Here is a 15635-nt window from a genome sequence, read left to right on the forward strand (position 1 = left end):
TGTATTTTAATCATGCAATAATTATTGCTAAGATTTGAATTCGAATTTCTCATGTGTTTGGCTTGGTTCAACTTGGAAACTAGTATGCAAAGATATGATTTATTCACACCTAATTTATTAACTGCCAAACTGTATGTGTAACCATGATCCAACTTAAAACACGTTCTTCTCCCGATAACGTTGCATAAGTCAGATGATAGTTGCTTCGTATATAACAAAAGCTGACTTGCCTTATCCATGACCGTGGTCAAAGGCGAGCTCATAGAGACCTGAAGGAGAGGTTGCAATGGAGGAGAGGAGGCAAAGTGAATCGAAACTAACGCCAATAGGATGACGTTCCCGTTGCATGACTGGAAAAAAAATTCTTACCATAAATACATATCCGACTTTTTCCTGACAACAGGGTAGGGCCAGAGCGAACAATCTCGAAAAGATACTCGACGACTACGTCGATGGCATTCACAAGTCAGCAAAATAGAAGGAATATCATGTTGTCATTTTATTTTCCGTCAAGAATTTCCTTAATATATATACTAAGGTTTATATTATATTCTCATTTCTTATTTGATTGTTATTTTCGCAAAGTTTTGTGGTTTAAAGCATTTTTCTTTTTACTATAAGGATATAATAAGGCTTAATATTCGCTTAGCCTTATATAAAAAAAAAAATTACATTGCTACAATAGGGTTATGTATGTTCTGGTTTATACTTATGCGTGATTGGTATTTGACAACAAAACTAGAACTAGATTTGCGAAATACTCATTCGAAATTTCATTCAAAATTAAAGACTTAAATTTGCGCTAAAAATAAATATTTAGGACCTCTTCGTCATGTATCATGGAGTCAGTAATTCATCTCTTTCTCATGGTCGTAATTATATTAATACTTTTAACTAGTGGAACTATCAGGATGCAACCTAACCAGCTTCCCCTACAATAAGCGGTGAGAGTTCAGATGGGAGACGCTGCATGTGACTAGATTTACCAACCCCTGGATCATGATTATTGGGGAACTAGTAGCTGATGCATGCGACTTCACACGCCATAAATTTCTTTAAATTTCACTTATTGTATAATTCTAATGTCTAAGCATTATTACCTACTGCAGTTTTTTGGAAATTCGTTCAGTAGTTTTTGCATGAAAGAGTTATAAACACAGCCGCGGACGCTCTCTATTCGTTTATACTTATAGGAGGGCACGCAGGAAACCTTAATCTATAATCGAAACGATGTAATTGTTGTGTAATTAAATTACCGGCATTTTCGAATACACGCCTCTCCATGTCTCCATGGATGTCGTTAAAGGCTAATAAACTTTAGATTCTTTTGCAGGTGATGGGCTAGCAACCTGTCAATATTTAAATTTCTATTCCACCATTATGCCATACAGCTGAATGTGACGTTACAGTATTTTCAAGACTCTGCTACCCTCTCTACGGACAAGGGCTCTGTCTACCCGCGAGGGACATAAACAAGATTATACGTGTATGTATGTAAATTTCCTTCATTGTCTGTTGACTTTTCCTTGTCTTCACTTCATTGTTCATTGACTTATTGATATGTGGTGATGTGAGTGAAGGAGGCGTCACTTCTTCCTCTTGGTAATAGTCCCGGTAGCTTTTATACTCGGCCTCCAAGCACCTTTGATATTGATTCTGGATTGAGTGTCAGTGTCTCTCAATTAACATTAAAAACCGTTTATGTTTGCCCAAAACATGTTTCCCACTTTTTTTCATATTATATGTAATACTAGCTGTCCCGGCAAACGTTATTTTGCTATATGTATAAATAATTTTAAAGTAATTTATAGTTAAATAAAAGGGTCCAGAACCCTTATCTCTAAGGGGTATAAAAAATAGATGATGGCCAACTCTCAGACCTATTCAATATGCACACAAAATTTCATGAGAAACGGTCAAGCCGTTTCGAATGAGTACCGGAACGACCATTGTGACACGAATTAAAAATTTTACTTTAAATTATTATTTTAAATTTTATTTTATACAATTTTAAATATAATCTAATACCGAAAACACACGTCAATTCTATTCTGTAACAACATCACAATCGTTTGAAATGACTTTTAGACAGTCATTTTTTAAATAAGATTTTCTTTGCTTTTTGTATTTATAATTCAATAAACTTGAAAGCATAATAATTATAATAGGTATGTTTCGGAAGCAAAATTCACCATTGAAATAACTTTTTTTATATGAATTACTTATAAGATGATGAATCTAGTAATATAACTAAACAAATTATATGATTTTTATACGTGTATTTTTATTAATTTATTAAAATTCTTTTGTTCATTTCAACTTTCCTTAAAAAATCTGTCACTATCATCAACTTCCAATTGTAGTTATGTTTGTACTTCAATAAAAAAGGGTAAAAGTGTAACTTGGTAAATGAAGTTTACTGGAAAGATAAGAGCGATTCCGATGTTGTATAAACAAAATACAATACTTATTAATGTAAGTTAGGAATTAGGAATGGGATATTTAAAAATAACATGTTTGAGTATAATTATTTTATTATAAAAATTATAAATGGAAATAAATAGATATATTTACTTATACTTAACACTTATGTACAAAATCATTTGCGCTACATGGTCCAAAAAGAACCCGAAGGTTCGACGTGTTTCCGATGGCAATCGTACTATAAAGATAAACGAAAATTGTAATTAAATAAGGTATACATGTAATAAATAAATAATACAGATACACAATGACTAGACATACCACCTCACACGAGACTGAAGCATCAGTTCCGCTGAGATTCGCAGATAACTGCGGTCTCAATAGCGTCCGCACACAGTTTTGTACAAAAATATCTTATTAAATAATATCACTTAGTACAGTGTTGTGGAGAGATGTTCACTTGCCGAGGAGGATCTTGCGGCCAGCGCCGAGGTTCTGGCCGGCCTGGGTGGCGCCCTTGTTGGAGCCAGCTTGCAGACCGATCACAGTCTGGCCGGCCTTCAGGACCTCCTCAGAGAAGTCACGCTTGCACTCATCAGCGGGCTTGGGGCCGAGGTAGGGGCCGTTCCATTCCGGATGCCTGTAGGTCTGTAACAAATAAACTACGTGTTAACACTGGAGACTCAAATAACCCCATTCGGCCTCTACAGATTCACACGACCTTGGATATTTATGAAAACTGAGGTAATGTTGCACAAAACTCGTTAATCTTACTGAACTTGGCACTCTACCAATTTCTTAAATCCGAAACGTCAAACCGAATAGTGGTGTAAACGCGTTGTTTCGCTAACGATTAATCTATTTTGGTAATTGTTTATTAAACCAATAGGGTTCTGGGAATATTACAGTATATACAATTTATGTTATTAAATTAAGAATTAACCAAGTGTTTGCAAAATCAATAACTTTTCAGCGGTACTCCGACATTATAGAATCTATATAAAAATATCAGCGATGACGTATGATCTGTGGCTGTAGATTAGTAGCATTCGAAAACGGTTCTTTATCTTAAGTGTATTTTTATTGGCGAATCTGAAGTCGTTGAGCTTTATACGAGTACCTATGCAGAGTTGTACTATTATAGCACATCGTATCATTACTTCAAGAATAGAAGAGACGTAGGTAGATACTTCAGACTTATCAACGTTATTACAAAATCAACGTATCTTTGGTATTTGGTCTGAAATTTCGGTCGTTATGCTTACCTCACGGCCCAAAGCAAAGAGTGTGCTGACGACTTGGGCAATGTCCTTTTTCTCCCACAGGTCTACGGTCTGGAACACGTCGATGTCAGGGACGCCATATGCTTTGATTGCGGCCTGGAAGCTGGAGACAAAAGGTAAAATTAAATTCGGTGTTGAAGTAACAATTTTGAACAGCCCAAATATGTTTTGATGATAACTAGTTATAGTATTCTTTAACAAACTAAATATTTGAGAAAAATATAGAAAAAAACTTATTATTGTTCAAAAGCACAACTTTTTATGACGATCGAGGTATACTTTTTTTATTAATATACTTTGCTGCAATTAACAGTTTATCTTTCATGATTACCGTGAAATAATTAATTATTTTGACAAAACTAAGTTCATTAAACTATTTCTCCAAAAATACATACTTTGTGATGTTCTCCATCATCTTGAACTGTCCACCGGAGGTGTTGATTTTGGGTACGGATCCAGGCTTCAGTTTGTTGATGAGCTGGCAGAGGACAGTGCCGTCCTTGAGGACTTCTTCGAAGACCTCATTGGGAGGGAACTTGGCGCCGAGGACGCCCTCAATCCACTGCTGGCATTCCTTCTCCTGCTCAGGGTTGCGCTTAGAAGCGAGCTGATGTAGAAAATTATATTTTTTGGTAAAAAAGTATTAAAAAATCTTTATATAACGGCTTATTTTTAATTATGTAAAAGCTTTAATGCCGTGTCGTCATAGTCTACTAATACATTTTCTAAAACTTCGAAATTAATTTCTTTGCCAATCAAAATGAGGTAATGTTCTGTATGATGAGGTAATAATATATGTTTTTTTTAATTTATAACGTTTTCTAGTATTTCAAATGTAAAAAGGTGTTTATAAATAGTCAGTATAGGTAGCAAATTCTAAGAATAATATATTGGATGAATTTACTGAAAAATAATGAAAAGTTAAAATATGAGTGTAAAGTCATAGTTAAAAGTATTATCATGATTTTCTAATTAGGTTGAAGGAAAATGTAAAAAATATGAAATATCAATTTATAGAAGTGTTACCTTGGCGCGGACTTGGCGTTCCAGAGACATATTGTGTTGTGTGTGTTTTTGTTGCGGGATGCGAGGTGGCAGTGAGCTTCAGATACTGCGCTAAACTGAACTCCTGAAAGCGGAGTCCGCGTATTTATAGAGAGAGCACGCAGGCTGCGCCCTTCTGGAGACTCGTGCGCAACGCCGTTACAAAATTACGATTGTGACTCAACAGCCTTTTTCTTTATTATCATATTGTCGTTTTGGTGGTGGAAAATAATGGATGACTATGTATTTTCTGGTTTTAAATAGATTGTTTCTAGAGTCTGAAAGAAAGAAATTTGAAATGTTTTTGGTTGCAATAAGTACCATATTGAGGTTAAGCTTTTTATTTCACTTGATTTCATTTTTTCTTCTGCTGGCGCAGGAAATTGAAATTATTATTGATAGTAAAAAAGATTAGTACCTATATTGTTTTATTCCAAAGTTTAATATTGTCATATTTTTATTTTTTATATTTTCGGGAACAAACCCTGTATTTTTCCTAAAAAATATACTAACGGAAAAGGTGAACGACCTGTTTTCAAAGTTTAATTACCTAGTTTTTGATAAAACACGTTACAAAGAAACGTTTTACATGAAGTGTTAATAGTCTCGTGTCATATAAATCACATTAATTGGACTGTTTATTTTCAAATTAAACCAGCTTTTGGTGTAGATTATACATCTTAAAAACTTTATCCACTGTCAGCTTTTTCATGCAAATAGATGCAGATAGATATACTTACTACTACTAATATTAGGTAATCACGCTGCTTTCTAGTGAGTCTGACAAAGCCTACATAATTAAATTTATCAGTATTCCTCCATTCATATTTTGCTTAAAGTCCACTGTGATTCACGTTGTCTAGCCGAGTAGAAAAAAAAGACTTATTTAATGGGAACTTAAACTACCTTTTACTGTTATTACACTGTTGGAGCGATTCATAATAGGACCACTCCATCTCTTTCATTAATATAGTACACCTTTTATTATATGAGTATATTTATTGTATTTGCCTTAACCTAACTCATATATGAATAAGTTTTTTGGCAAATGTTATTCGTGTAAAAACAATCCTGGACTGGTCTAGGACTATTAGAATGTTATCGGCATTAAGACCAAAGGGAAGAAGATGAAGAAGTACTTATAAAGAAAAAGTCAATTTTTTTAATATAAAAATTTTGGTAGATTTATCAACAAATTTTGTTTGTTTGTATGTTTGTAAACTCTTTATTGCACATAAAAAGCAATATAACAAATTATAAAACAATAATTGAATTAAGAAGAATATGTAAATTTTATAAGTTACAACTTTTCCAGCTTTCTTTTTCCCTAATAATCAATTTAAACCAAACAATTCACGACTCTGCCTCATATGGGGTAGACAGAGCCAATTATCACAAAAGTTGAAGGCCGCGACCAGCTAGATATAGGCTTAACGACTATACATAGGATGCAATACATTTAGTAATAAAATTGAAACTTATTGCAACCGTTTTGTTTGAAAGTCTATATGCGGCTAAGCTTAATGGGTGGGCGGCCGCCTATGTGCGCCGCCCACGCATGCGCGTCACTGAAGCCTCGCTTAGTTGTCACTGTCGCCGCTGGGGCCCACGCCACTCCGCCGCTCAAATAACACTTTTTTGTACTCGTGTTTCAATGACTCATATTGAAAGATTTGCACATAACCATAATGCCAACTATACTTCACACTGACTGCATCGTTAAAATTTTTAACTTTAGGTTGTGTAGTGTAGTGGTGTATCTAGTATCAGTCACCTCCTTATCGACAGCTTATTTATTACAACATTAAAATCAATACCGCTTTTTATTACAATATTAAAACGCTACCAATTGTAGAAATTCCAGCGGCCATCATTCTCGATTTTCTTATTATTTTCAATTGTATGTTTGGTTATACTTAATACTTGTCATTCAGTACCTAAAATCATTGTATGGAAATCTGCAAAGCTATCTAGCCAAAGTATAACTTATAAATATTTTTTGTTACACACTTAACAGACGTAAATATCAATGTATGCATAATACATTTGCTATCAACTGTAATTTTTCCATGGTAAGAATGTCCACCAGTCCAAAAATAATTTTAAAACGTAGTAAATTCACCAATCAAGAATATATTTCACGTCTATTAACGACGTATAATTTATAAACAATAGATTCAATGGCTAAGGCGGCTTGGCACGTAAACTTGTAGAATTTCATAGTGAAATTGATGTTAACATTAGATTTAAATGAGATCAAATAAACAATCCACAGAATGTCAAGGTATAAATAAAGAATATAATTTTTACTAAATATCCTTAAAATCGTATATCCTACTGTTTCATAAGATCTCGTAAAATATTAACGTTTTTACTTTTATTTATATTTTATCAACTTAGTAGAAATCCTTTATTTTCAATAGTATTTCTAGTAACATTAGTTACATTCATTTACGTAGTTGACTCACTTAGTTTTCCTAGTAATACATATACTAATGTAATTATGTTTAATTTATATAGATATTCAGCCCTTAGTCACTGGATTGCCCTTTCATAAAAATTTATACGTTGATGCTTTAGTAATTGTTACCCTAAAACACCACTCTGATAGATATTTCCATATAAATAAAAAACTTTAATTTATTATTATTCTCTTTATTAAAACACCCTCCACAAATTCCATCAGGTTTATTACATACACTCAAATACTTTCCTATCATTTATTTACAATTAAAATAAATTACATATTTACAACATTGTTCGACAACAGTCTGAATTGTCCTTAAATACTGATCTAATATATAGAATTTCGTATGTAGTTATAGTAAAAATAATATTAAAAAACAAATAGAGCCGGACAAGACGGCGTTGACTAGATTACCACTGACAAACTTAAGTACTTAATCTATTAGGAATAAGGAAATAATTCTATAAAATATGGAATAAGTACAAATTAAAGAATCTGAAGCAGATTAAATTTGCTTTTTTTACATTAACATTAAATTGAAAGTATACTTGATAAACGTATACAACAGTTTGGAATCTATTTACAATCTTTATCACACATAGTTTATATTTATATTCTTCTAATACTTCGATATTAACCTATTATTGGAAAACAAGACAATACAACTCATTTGAAATTTTACATTGAAGAACACAATTCCTGTATAGTGAACAGCTTGATTAAATTAAATTTCTAAATTTTACCTACCTATATGAAAGTTCATATATTTCAACTATATATAATGGACACATTTTGGCACTTGAAATGTTTGTTTTTTACATTGATTGTAAGCGTCCACACATGTTCACTTGGAATGTCACTCAATGTAAAGTCGGGAATGTAAAGAACGAGGCGCGTGCGGCGCGCGTCAGGGCTGCGTTGATGAACTCAGCGAACTCTACCCGTCTAATCGGTAGGGCTCGACTATGGCCATTAGAAAAGATGGTTGTTCGTTTTAGCGAGAGATCCGAGGTGGTCGGAGAGGAGATAGTTGGGTGGCGCGACGCTGATCAGCGGGAACCCGGAGGGCTGGCGCAGCAGGCCGCAGCTGCCGGCCCACTTGCCGCCGCCGCTGCTCACGGCCGGCAACCCCCCGCCTCCACCGCCGACGCCATTCAATTCCTCGCACAGCTTGTTAGCTAAAACAATATGAAACAAATGAATTACACATAAACATCTTCTATTTAATAACCATCAGACCAAATTGAACTACGGCTGTCCAATTAGAATGTTAGCTCGTAGGACCGCGCAGCATTATGCCAAATAACTGAAACTCGTGCATACAAATCTGCTCGAATATGAAATCAGACTGCAGCCCGACGGGCGAATATGAAATAATCGTGGTAACGCAATTAAGCGCTAATCACCTAATCCTTGCCGCGCGGCTCCGTTGTTTATTCAAGCCTGAGTGACAATCGCGCGCACAATTAGCGCAAATGAGCCGAAGTGAAAATCTGGCGGTGCGGTGTGGTGGTGGTGGCGGGAAAGCTAATTTGATTAATGCCCCCGCAAGGCCGCGATTACCCATGCCGTACCACAACGGTCACACAGCCTTCTTGTAACTTTATTATTATACACACAAATTACCAACTTGAATTTTATGTCATCATTTTCATCAAGATCCTAGAAGACACCCTCTATATATACCCTAGTAGCAAGTCTTACTTCGGCATAAGAGACTTGATGATGATGATTGATTATTATATAGTACATGCAGAAATAATTGTTAAAATTATGTCTGAATATGTCTGAGACATGCAAATACCCATCGGAACAACTGATTTGAACTTGACCTAAATTCCTTATCTTCTAAATATTACGTATGGCTCAATTTCAACGACAACATTCAGTCGAGGGCGCAACCTCATAATATCTATATATAAACTGTTTGAATCCAAGTGACGGATTTATTTTGATGAAAGCCTTGTTATGTTCACCCACGCATATTGTGGACCGAAATATCCGATCCCAAATATTATTGGTGGAAAATTTTAAACCTATGACTCACTCGGTTATATTTTCTGAATCAGCGCAACATTGGTAAGATTTCGGTGATACGGCTAAAAATATTTCATGGCATCACACGCCGAGAAAGCCAAAGTGGAACGGAATGTCGATAAATAGGGATAAACATATTATTTTTAAAACTTACCTAACATATTAACGTCTTAACAAAGAAAGAACACTGAGTAGCTATTTTTCGACACCATACATATACTACTACTTAACACTATTTATATCAATTGTTATTTTAATTTATCTTTATCAATTTGTTTGCCACAAAATATGTCATAGAAATGAAATGCAGGGTTCCTGGAAAGTCAGAAACTATTTCTGCTTACTCCTATTAGAAAGGGGCACATCGCATGCCATGTAGACAAGCGGGATGTATCATGTATGTATAAAGTATAGAATATTGAAAAATTAAATTGAAGTAACAAAAGAAAATGTTTGCTGCCAAATGAAAAAGTGATTCTTGCAAAAAAGAAATAAAAATTACTTTGTTCAGTAGCGCTTTAAATAAAATGTTATTAGACATTTTGTTGAATCACTGTCGAATTATTTTTGAAGATTTTAACATTGCGTAGGTAATTGATTAACGAGCTGTCGGCAATTAGCGAAGTCATATACCCTAGAAAACATTCAATTTTTCATTGACTGCGTCACAGCACCAGTGAAATAAACCTCTAAAAATAAATATCACTTCATGGCATAATATAATAGACGAAAATATAATCAACACGTTTGTAAGCCAACAAAATCTTCAGTCTGTAAATACTCTGGGTATTAAACTCTCACCACATTTTTCAAATGTCAGATTATTAATCATTACACGCTTTCTATTCAACTTAGTTAGGTGGCTATTAATGTATTGTTCGCTTTCTTTAATGTATTCTTTGTTTGATAATCCACTGACATATTTTAAAATCCATACTAATATTGTAAATGCGAAAGTATGTTCTTCACGCTTCCATGCATTTTGAAAAGTACATCATATAGCGTGAAGTTCAGAAAAGGACGTAGAGTAGGTACTTATCACGCGAGCGGAGCTGTGGCGGCTAAAGTTAATGAATAAATAAAAAATAATACAGAGATAAGCTACAATTATAGAAGGCGCTACATGAACTCGTAGCGGCCAGGTAGGGCCTTGGCGTAGAATGCGATTCCCGCCACCCCGCCGTTATTTCAATCGTAAAATTAGAGATACGCGTAGAATACTTTATCACGCACTTACTGCAATTTATGGCAGTGGGTTATGATTTTATTGTAACTGCTTATTTATATGTTTACCTTAGTCTGGAAACTTTCATATTTAACACAGATACGGCAAAGCAGAGTATCAGGCTGCGGGGACGTCGCCGGGGGCGCCGGCTTGCCCCGCTTCCTTCCGTCTTCACCGGGGCGTAGCCCGCTTTCAGCTGCGGCAGCCGCTCTTGCATACAGATCTTCTGTTTCACCACAAAGAATTGAACCAGCAGAGAACAGTAAAATTAAGACATTCAAATGGTTACCTTGTGAAGTGATGGGCTTTAAATCTGGCGGAGACAAGTGCGGCAAGGCATGGTGTGCGGGCTGAGGGGCGGCGGGCGCGGGGTGCGGGGAGGTCGCCGGGGACGCCGGCTTGTCCCGCTTGCCCTCCGCCTTCACCGGAGCGTCGCCTGCTTTCTGCTGTGCCAGCCGCTCTTGCTTACGGAACTTCGCCCGACGGTTTTGGAACCACACCTGAAACAGAAAGATTTCTCGTAACTATTTCATTGATAACAAATTTTATCATAATAGTCTCCCTCCGGGTTATGTGCTATACTCATTATAGCTCGCCTGATATGAGTGTCAACGTTGTGGTCTGTAGAGTTCTTAGTAAAATGATGCACATTTTGCTTATGTTCTGCTTGTTTTTTTTTAATCCAAGCTGCCTATCGCAGGTGCGCAGGCAGCTTTAATATAGGTAGGTAGGTATTTACCTATATTGAGTAAACTTTAAACTGTAATGTATTAAATTGAGAAACTTAAAATAAGTGGATGAAACCGTTGTCCTTGTGAACAATGTAAAACTTGACCAATAAATATACGGAACAAAACCATTTTTGTCCGTGGTACAGAACAGTAGAAATAATCAAAATTAAAATTCGAAAACCGATGGCACAATAAGCATCGTAAACAAAAGCGGAAACAACAAAAAGATAATGAAAACGTCAGAAGCGGACGTGGGCTGGGCTCCAATGAACAAATAAAGTTAGCGTTCGAGCCGACTAATGGGAACGCATCCCATGCATCGCGCGCCAAATTTTAATGCAAACCGTTTTATATTCGTTCGAATGCGCGCAAATCCGAATTGATCATAATTCGATTTGGTGCGAGAGATAATTGCAACTGCCACTGGCGCTGATTGGGCAGTGTTACGAGTAAAAAATGCGAGTCAAGCGGGCACGGTTCGGGTTCACAATCATACGCACGCCCTATTTGTTCATCGCTGTATGCCTGATGATGTTTGCTCACCTTTCTACTCTTGTCATTTCACTGAAATGTTGCGACCCGTATATTTTGATGTTTTAAACACATAGGTAGGTAATAATAGTAAACAGCTTTCAGCCAGATAATAAAGACTTTGTGCAAACTATTGATTTTGAGTTACATACAAATACTTTTATCAGAGTTGCCAAATACCAACTGAATTTTGTCCAAGTCCTACGTAATTTCATGACGCCTACGTAGTTGCGTGAATTCACCTTGACAGTGATCGTGGAAAACGTTAATGACCCACTAGTGTTCTAGAAATATTTCGCAAATAATTTGTCAAAAAGTAGTCAAGACGTCCAAATGTGGTCATGACTTAAAAATATCATGTTACACGACGATTTTTATATATAGGAGTAGGACTTTGGCAAGACTAGGTGTGAAGTTTTATTGTAAACTATCTGATGGTAGATAATATATACCACGACCATCAGATTCATAAGGACCTTCAGCGTAACGTACTATTCAATACAAGGATAATTCCTTATTACCGGAAAATATATCAAATCAAAAGGCTCTTGATGATACTTGTTTTTCCCAATTATATATTAACTGGAAACCTCAATAAGGTGAAATGCTAATGATTATTTATAAGCAAGATAATACTTATGAATAATCTGATAATGGAATATAACAAACATTTTGAATATTTCGAAATAATCCATTTAGAGGTTTGGTTAACATTATTGTTTTGTGACATCATAAGTCTTTATAGTTGTGCCCGATCTCTATTATGGATCCGTGGAGCTAAAATATAAAAAAAACAAGAATTTATTTAATACTAATTCTTATTTACTTTAGTTTATAAACTCAGGCTTGTGATTTATATTTTATCACTATCAGAATATCTAAATGCGGCCGTTTAGTCTTGGGTTTTTGGGTGTGTCTACTTCTTAAGGGTTAGACATAACAACCGTAATATGGCTACCACGCTCTTTTGGAAGCGACCTGCATTTCGTTTCTCCGCAAACTTCACCAGAAAGAAGGTAAATATAAAACTTAAAATACTTCGGTATTGCATAATTGTATGACGCTAGACTTAGACTATAACTGTTTGTAATAACCTTCGTAGACAATAATAAATAATATTATAATTGCTTTTCCTATAATTATTATTTCCGCACCATTACATTTCAAAATAACATAACGGCTAAAATTACTGTAGTTACTTGCAATATGAAGTGACTCACACAGTATGATTCGCGACATTGAGGCTGAAGATATATTGTTTATAGTTCTGCGCGCGCGCAGTGCCAACACTTGTCAGTGCTATGCAGCTGTGAACCTGGACTGCGTTCATCATCACGATGGCCTAATATTAATTATTTATTATTTATTTGATGGACAGCCGCGCCCTTACATCACTGTTTTGACCTGCAACATACCATAACGACCCACTCGCGAGATGGTTTATGATCATATATCATTATGATTTAATTACCCATTAGCATTAACACGTCTGGACAATTTGTTCAGTATATATGATACGTCTATTCGGAAATTAGTCGTTATTTACTCTGATATTTGTCATTTTAATTGATATCTTTATGAGATTTATCATCACTGTAAGTATATTTGTCATCCGTATGAACTGACAGTATGAAGAGAAAATTCTCATGTAAGTATAATTAATACTACGGAAATTGATTAATTTTATTTTTAATTAATTGGCTCGTATATATTTATTAATTTATGTTCTTTACGAATAAAATATACTTTGTAATAAAATATCCGCCATTACGAGTGATTAATTTCTTATATACAAGAAATAGTACATAGTTATAAAATAAAGATATTACGAACAAACAAACAATATAAAGAAACATAACAATCCTTAGAAGTCTTAAGAATTGCGAGATACGAAAATACCTGTATAATTCTAGTTATCATACATTGTGAAGTAGGAATATGGCGTATAAACGTATAAATATATGTATATGTATTCAATTGTAAGATTGCTGAAGTTCATCATCTCGTTGGATCTAACAGAAAATCAGTGCCTCCGAGTGGAAAGGTCGCAGTACGTGCTCGGCCTAACCAAGCGAGCCGCCGGGCGGCGCCAGCGACTAACGAACACACCAATCCGCTTGATTGGCGCCGCTCGCGATGAGCCCCCGAAGCCCGATCGCCCCGGGCTCCACGCTTTCCGCATTATTTCCGAATCGGAAAAATCAAAGCTCACAACCTATGCGGCATCCGCAAACAAACAAATAATAAAACAACCGCCGCCAATACAAATGAGTACCGATACGACGGCGAACGGAATGCGAAGTCGACGTGAAGCCGAGCGTGGGCCCGAGGCAAATAAACGTCCGCCGATGTGTTTGTAGGAATTTGTTGCGATGTTTATCGAATTCGATGCGTGCTGTGCTCCTACTGCAAATATTTTGTTAAAATTATGATGCGCCACGGTTACTACCGATAAAACAATTTTCGAGGAGACAATAGTTATTGATGTGATCTATTTTTGTAATATCGTAAATTAACGGTAACCGATAAATACAAGCAAACGTCAATAATAAATAACGAGCGGGCAATTAAGCGTGGGGTCGGAACAATAGAGCACGGCATCGAAATGCACTTTGCAAATGAACCGAACGCACCCGGGCGGGGTTGTACATTGCATTGACAAATGTAATTAAATGCGAGATGCACATTGTACACTGTCATGAGTTTCATCTCTGTCATACCCATTCCAGATATAAGTTGAGCAATATAATGGTAAAGGATTTTTATACACCCATGGAAATACAAGTGCAAGTGCCGCCTATCTTTATTTTTATAAAGTTTTTTTTATTGATTCGGAGCTTCGATGCTTTCTTCTATTTCGCGATGACATCACAATATTGGGTACTTTTAAAAATTATACATTTATATAATAAAACAACATTAATTTTTGAGTGTCTGCAAAATTAACCGTCGTCGGAGCCGTCACTAATTCGCTGTTTACATTCAACAGCTACTTTGTAAGTACAAATGTACAAGGGGTAGTTAATACAGTTCCCTCAGCAAACAGTGGCAAGCAACAATGGCTGAGTATTAAAATAAACAAAGCGCTGCGTCGCCATGTGGCTCGTCGGGTGACGGCGGGCAAACAACACTGGGTAATGTATTCAGCGCATTGTACTGTGCTTCGGCGCCTCAGAACCAACTGTTACGACTTCTAACCCGACCTGCGTTCAGCAGCTTACTTTATAACTTGTAAACGTGATTATTGTTTAGAGATCTTCGGTGAGAAAGAAGCTAATCTTTTCTAGTTTTCAAAGTAAAACAATATAATAATTAATTGAACAATACGACGCCCGCTAACTTGACCGATATTGGCTTCCAAAATATTTTTAATAAGTAGTAAAAACAATCTGCATCAAGAACCAGCCTTAAAAAATCACAAATGTTGTCGTTATTTAATTATAAGCTCATTTTGTAGATCGCAACTATAAAAAAGGAAAAGTTGAGAATCATTGCACTAAGGCCATTTTTCATCGAATTAGCCGAGGGAGCGTCATGTGTTCGACCTATTATTTGGCACTTTAGTATAAAAAATATTTAGTACAGGGCTAACGTAGCGGAAACTAGAGGGTTTCTGCGGACTACATAATCAACTTGGTTTATGTCATAAATGTCTGTTCAGTTAATAAATCTTGAGAGACGTGGTTCTCCTGTCTAATGTCAGGCTACTTCATCTTATATATTTTAAAATCTAATATTTGGTATATAGAATTTATTAATGTAAAACAAAAACAATTCATTCTTTAGCTACGAGCATTAGATAGAAGAGAGTCATTTATGACTTTAGGTATTTATGTACGTATTAGGTATACTTTAATTTTACTTCCTTCACGACTAAAATTTTAATTTAATCA

At 35.5% G+C, this 15635-nt stretch overlaps 2 protein-coding genes across 2 annotated transcripts in view; both read right to left on the reverse strand.

The window, feature by feature from the left end:
- Positions 1–2516: 2516 nt before the first annotated feature.
- Positions 2517–4873, reverse strand: LOC106131128 (muscle-specific protein 20). The gene is made up of 4 exons (XM_013330121.2): positions 4734–4873; positions 4103–4314; positions 3690–3810; positions 2517–3072 (listed from the first exon to the last, which is right to left on the reverse strand). The coding sequence occupies exons 1-4, from the start codon at positions 4761–4763 to the stop codon at positions 2881–2883; spliced, it is 555 nt and encodes a 184-aa protein (XP_013185575.1). The 5' UTR covers positions 4764–4873; the 3' UTR covers positions 2517–2880.
- Positions 4874–8190: 3317 nt separating this feature from the next.
- Positions 8191–15635, reverse strand: part of LOC106131070 (paired mesoderm homeobox protein 2A-like) — a 30018-nt gene continuing 22573 nt past the window's right edge. Inside the window, exons 3-4 of the mRNA XM_013330060.2 lie at positions 10770–10980; positions 8191–8396 (exon numbers count right to left, since the gene is read on the reverse strand). Of these exons, the coding sequence (XP_013185514.2) occupies positions 8191–8396; positions 10770–10980 (417 nt within the window). The remainder of the gene's footprint in view (positions 8397–10769; positions 10981–15635) is intronic.

Source organism: Amyelois transitella, chromosome 6 (assembly GCF_032362555.1).
Source record: "Amyelois transitella isolate CPQ chromosome 6, ilAmyTran1.1, whole genome shotgun sequence".
NCBI lineage: Eukaryota > Metazoa > Arthropoda > Insecta > Lepidoptera > Pyralidae > Amyelois > Amyelois transitella.

What these genes read in the sequence shown, in the direction of transcription:
- LOC106131128 (XM_013330121.2), bottom strand. Translation starts at nt 4,763, where the DNA reads ATGTCTCTGGAACGCCAAGTCCGCGCCAAG. An exon ending in ATGATGGAGAACATCACAAA is followed by an intron (nt 3,811 to 4,102) that starts GTATGTATTTTT and finishes TTTTGTCTCCAG; the next exon opens with CTTCCAGGCCGCAATCAAAG. An exon ending in TCTTTGCTTTGGGCCGTGAG is followed by an intron (nt 3,073 to 3,689) that starts GTAAGCATAACG and finishes TATTTGTTACAG; the next exon opens with ACCTACAGGCATCCGGAATG.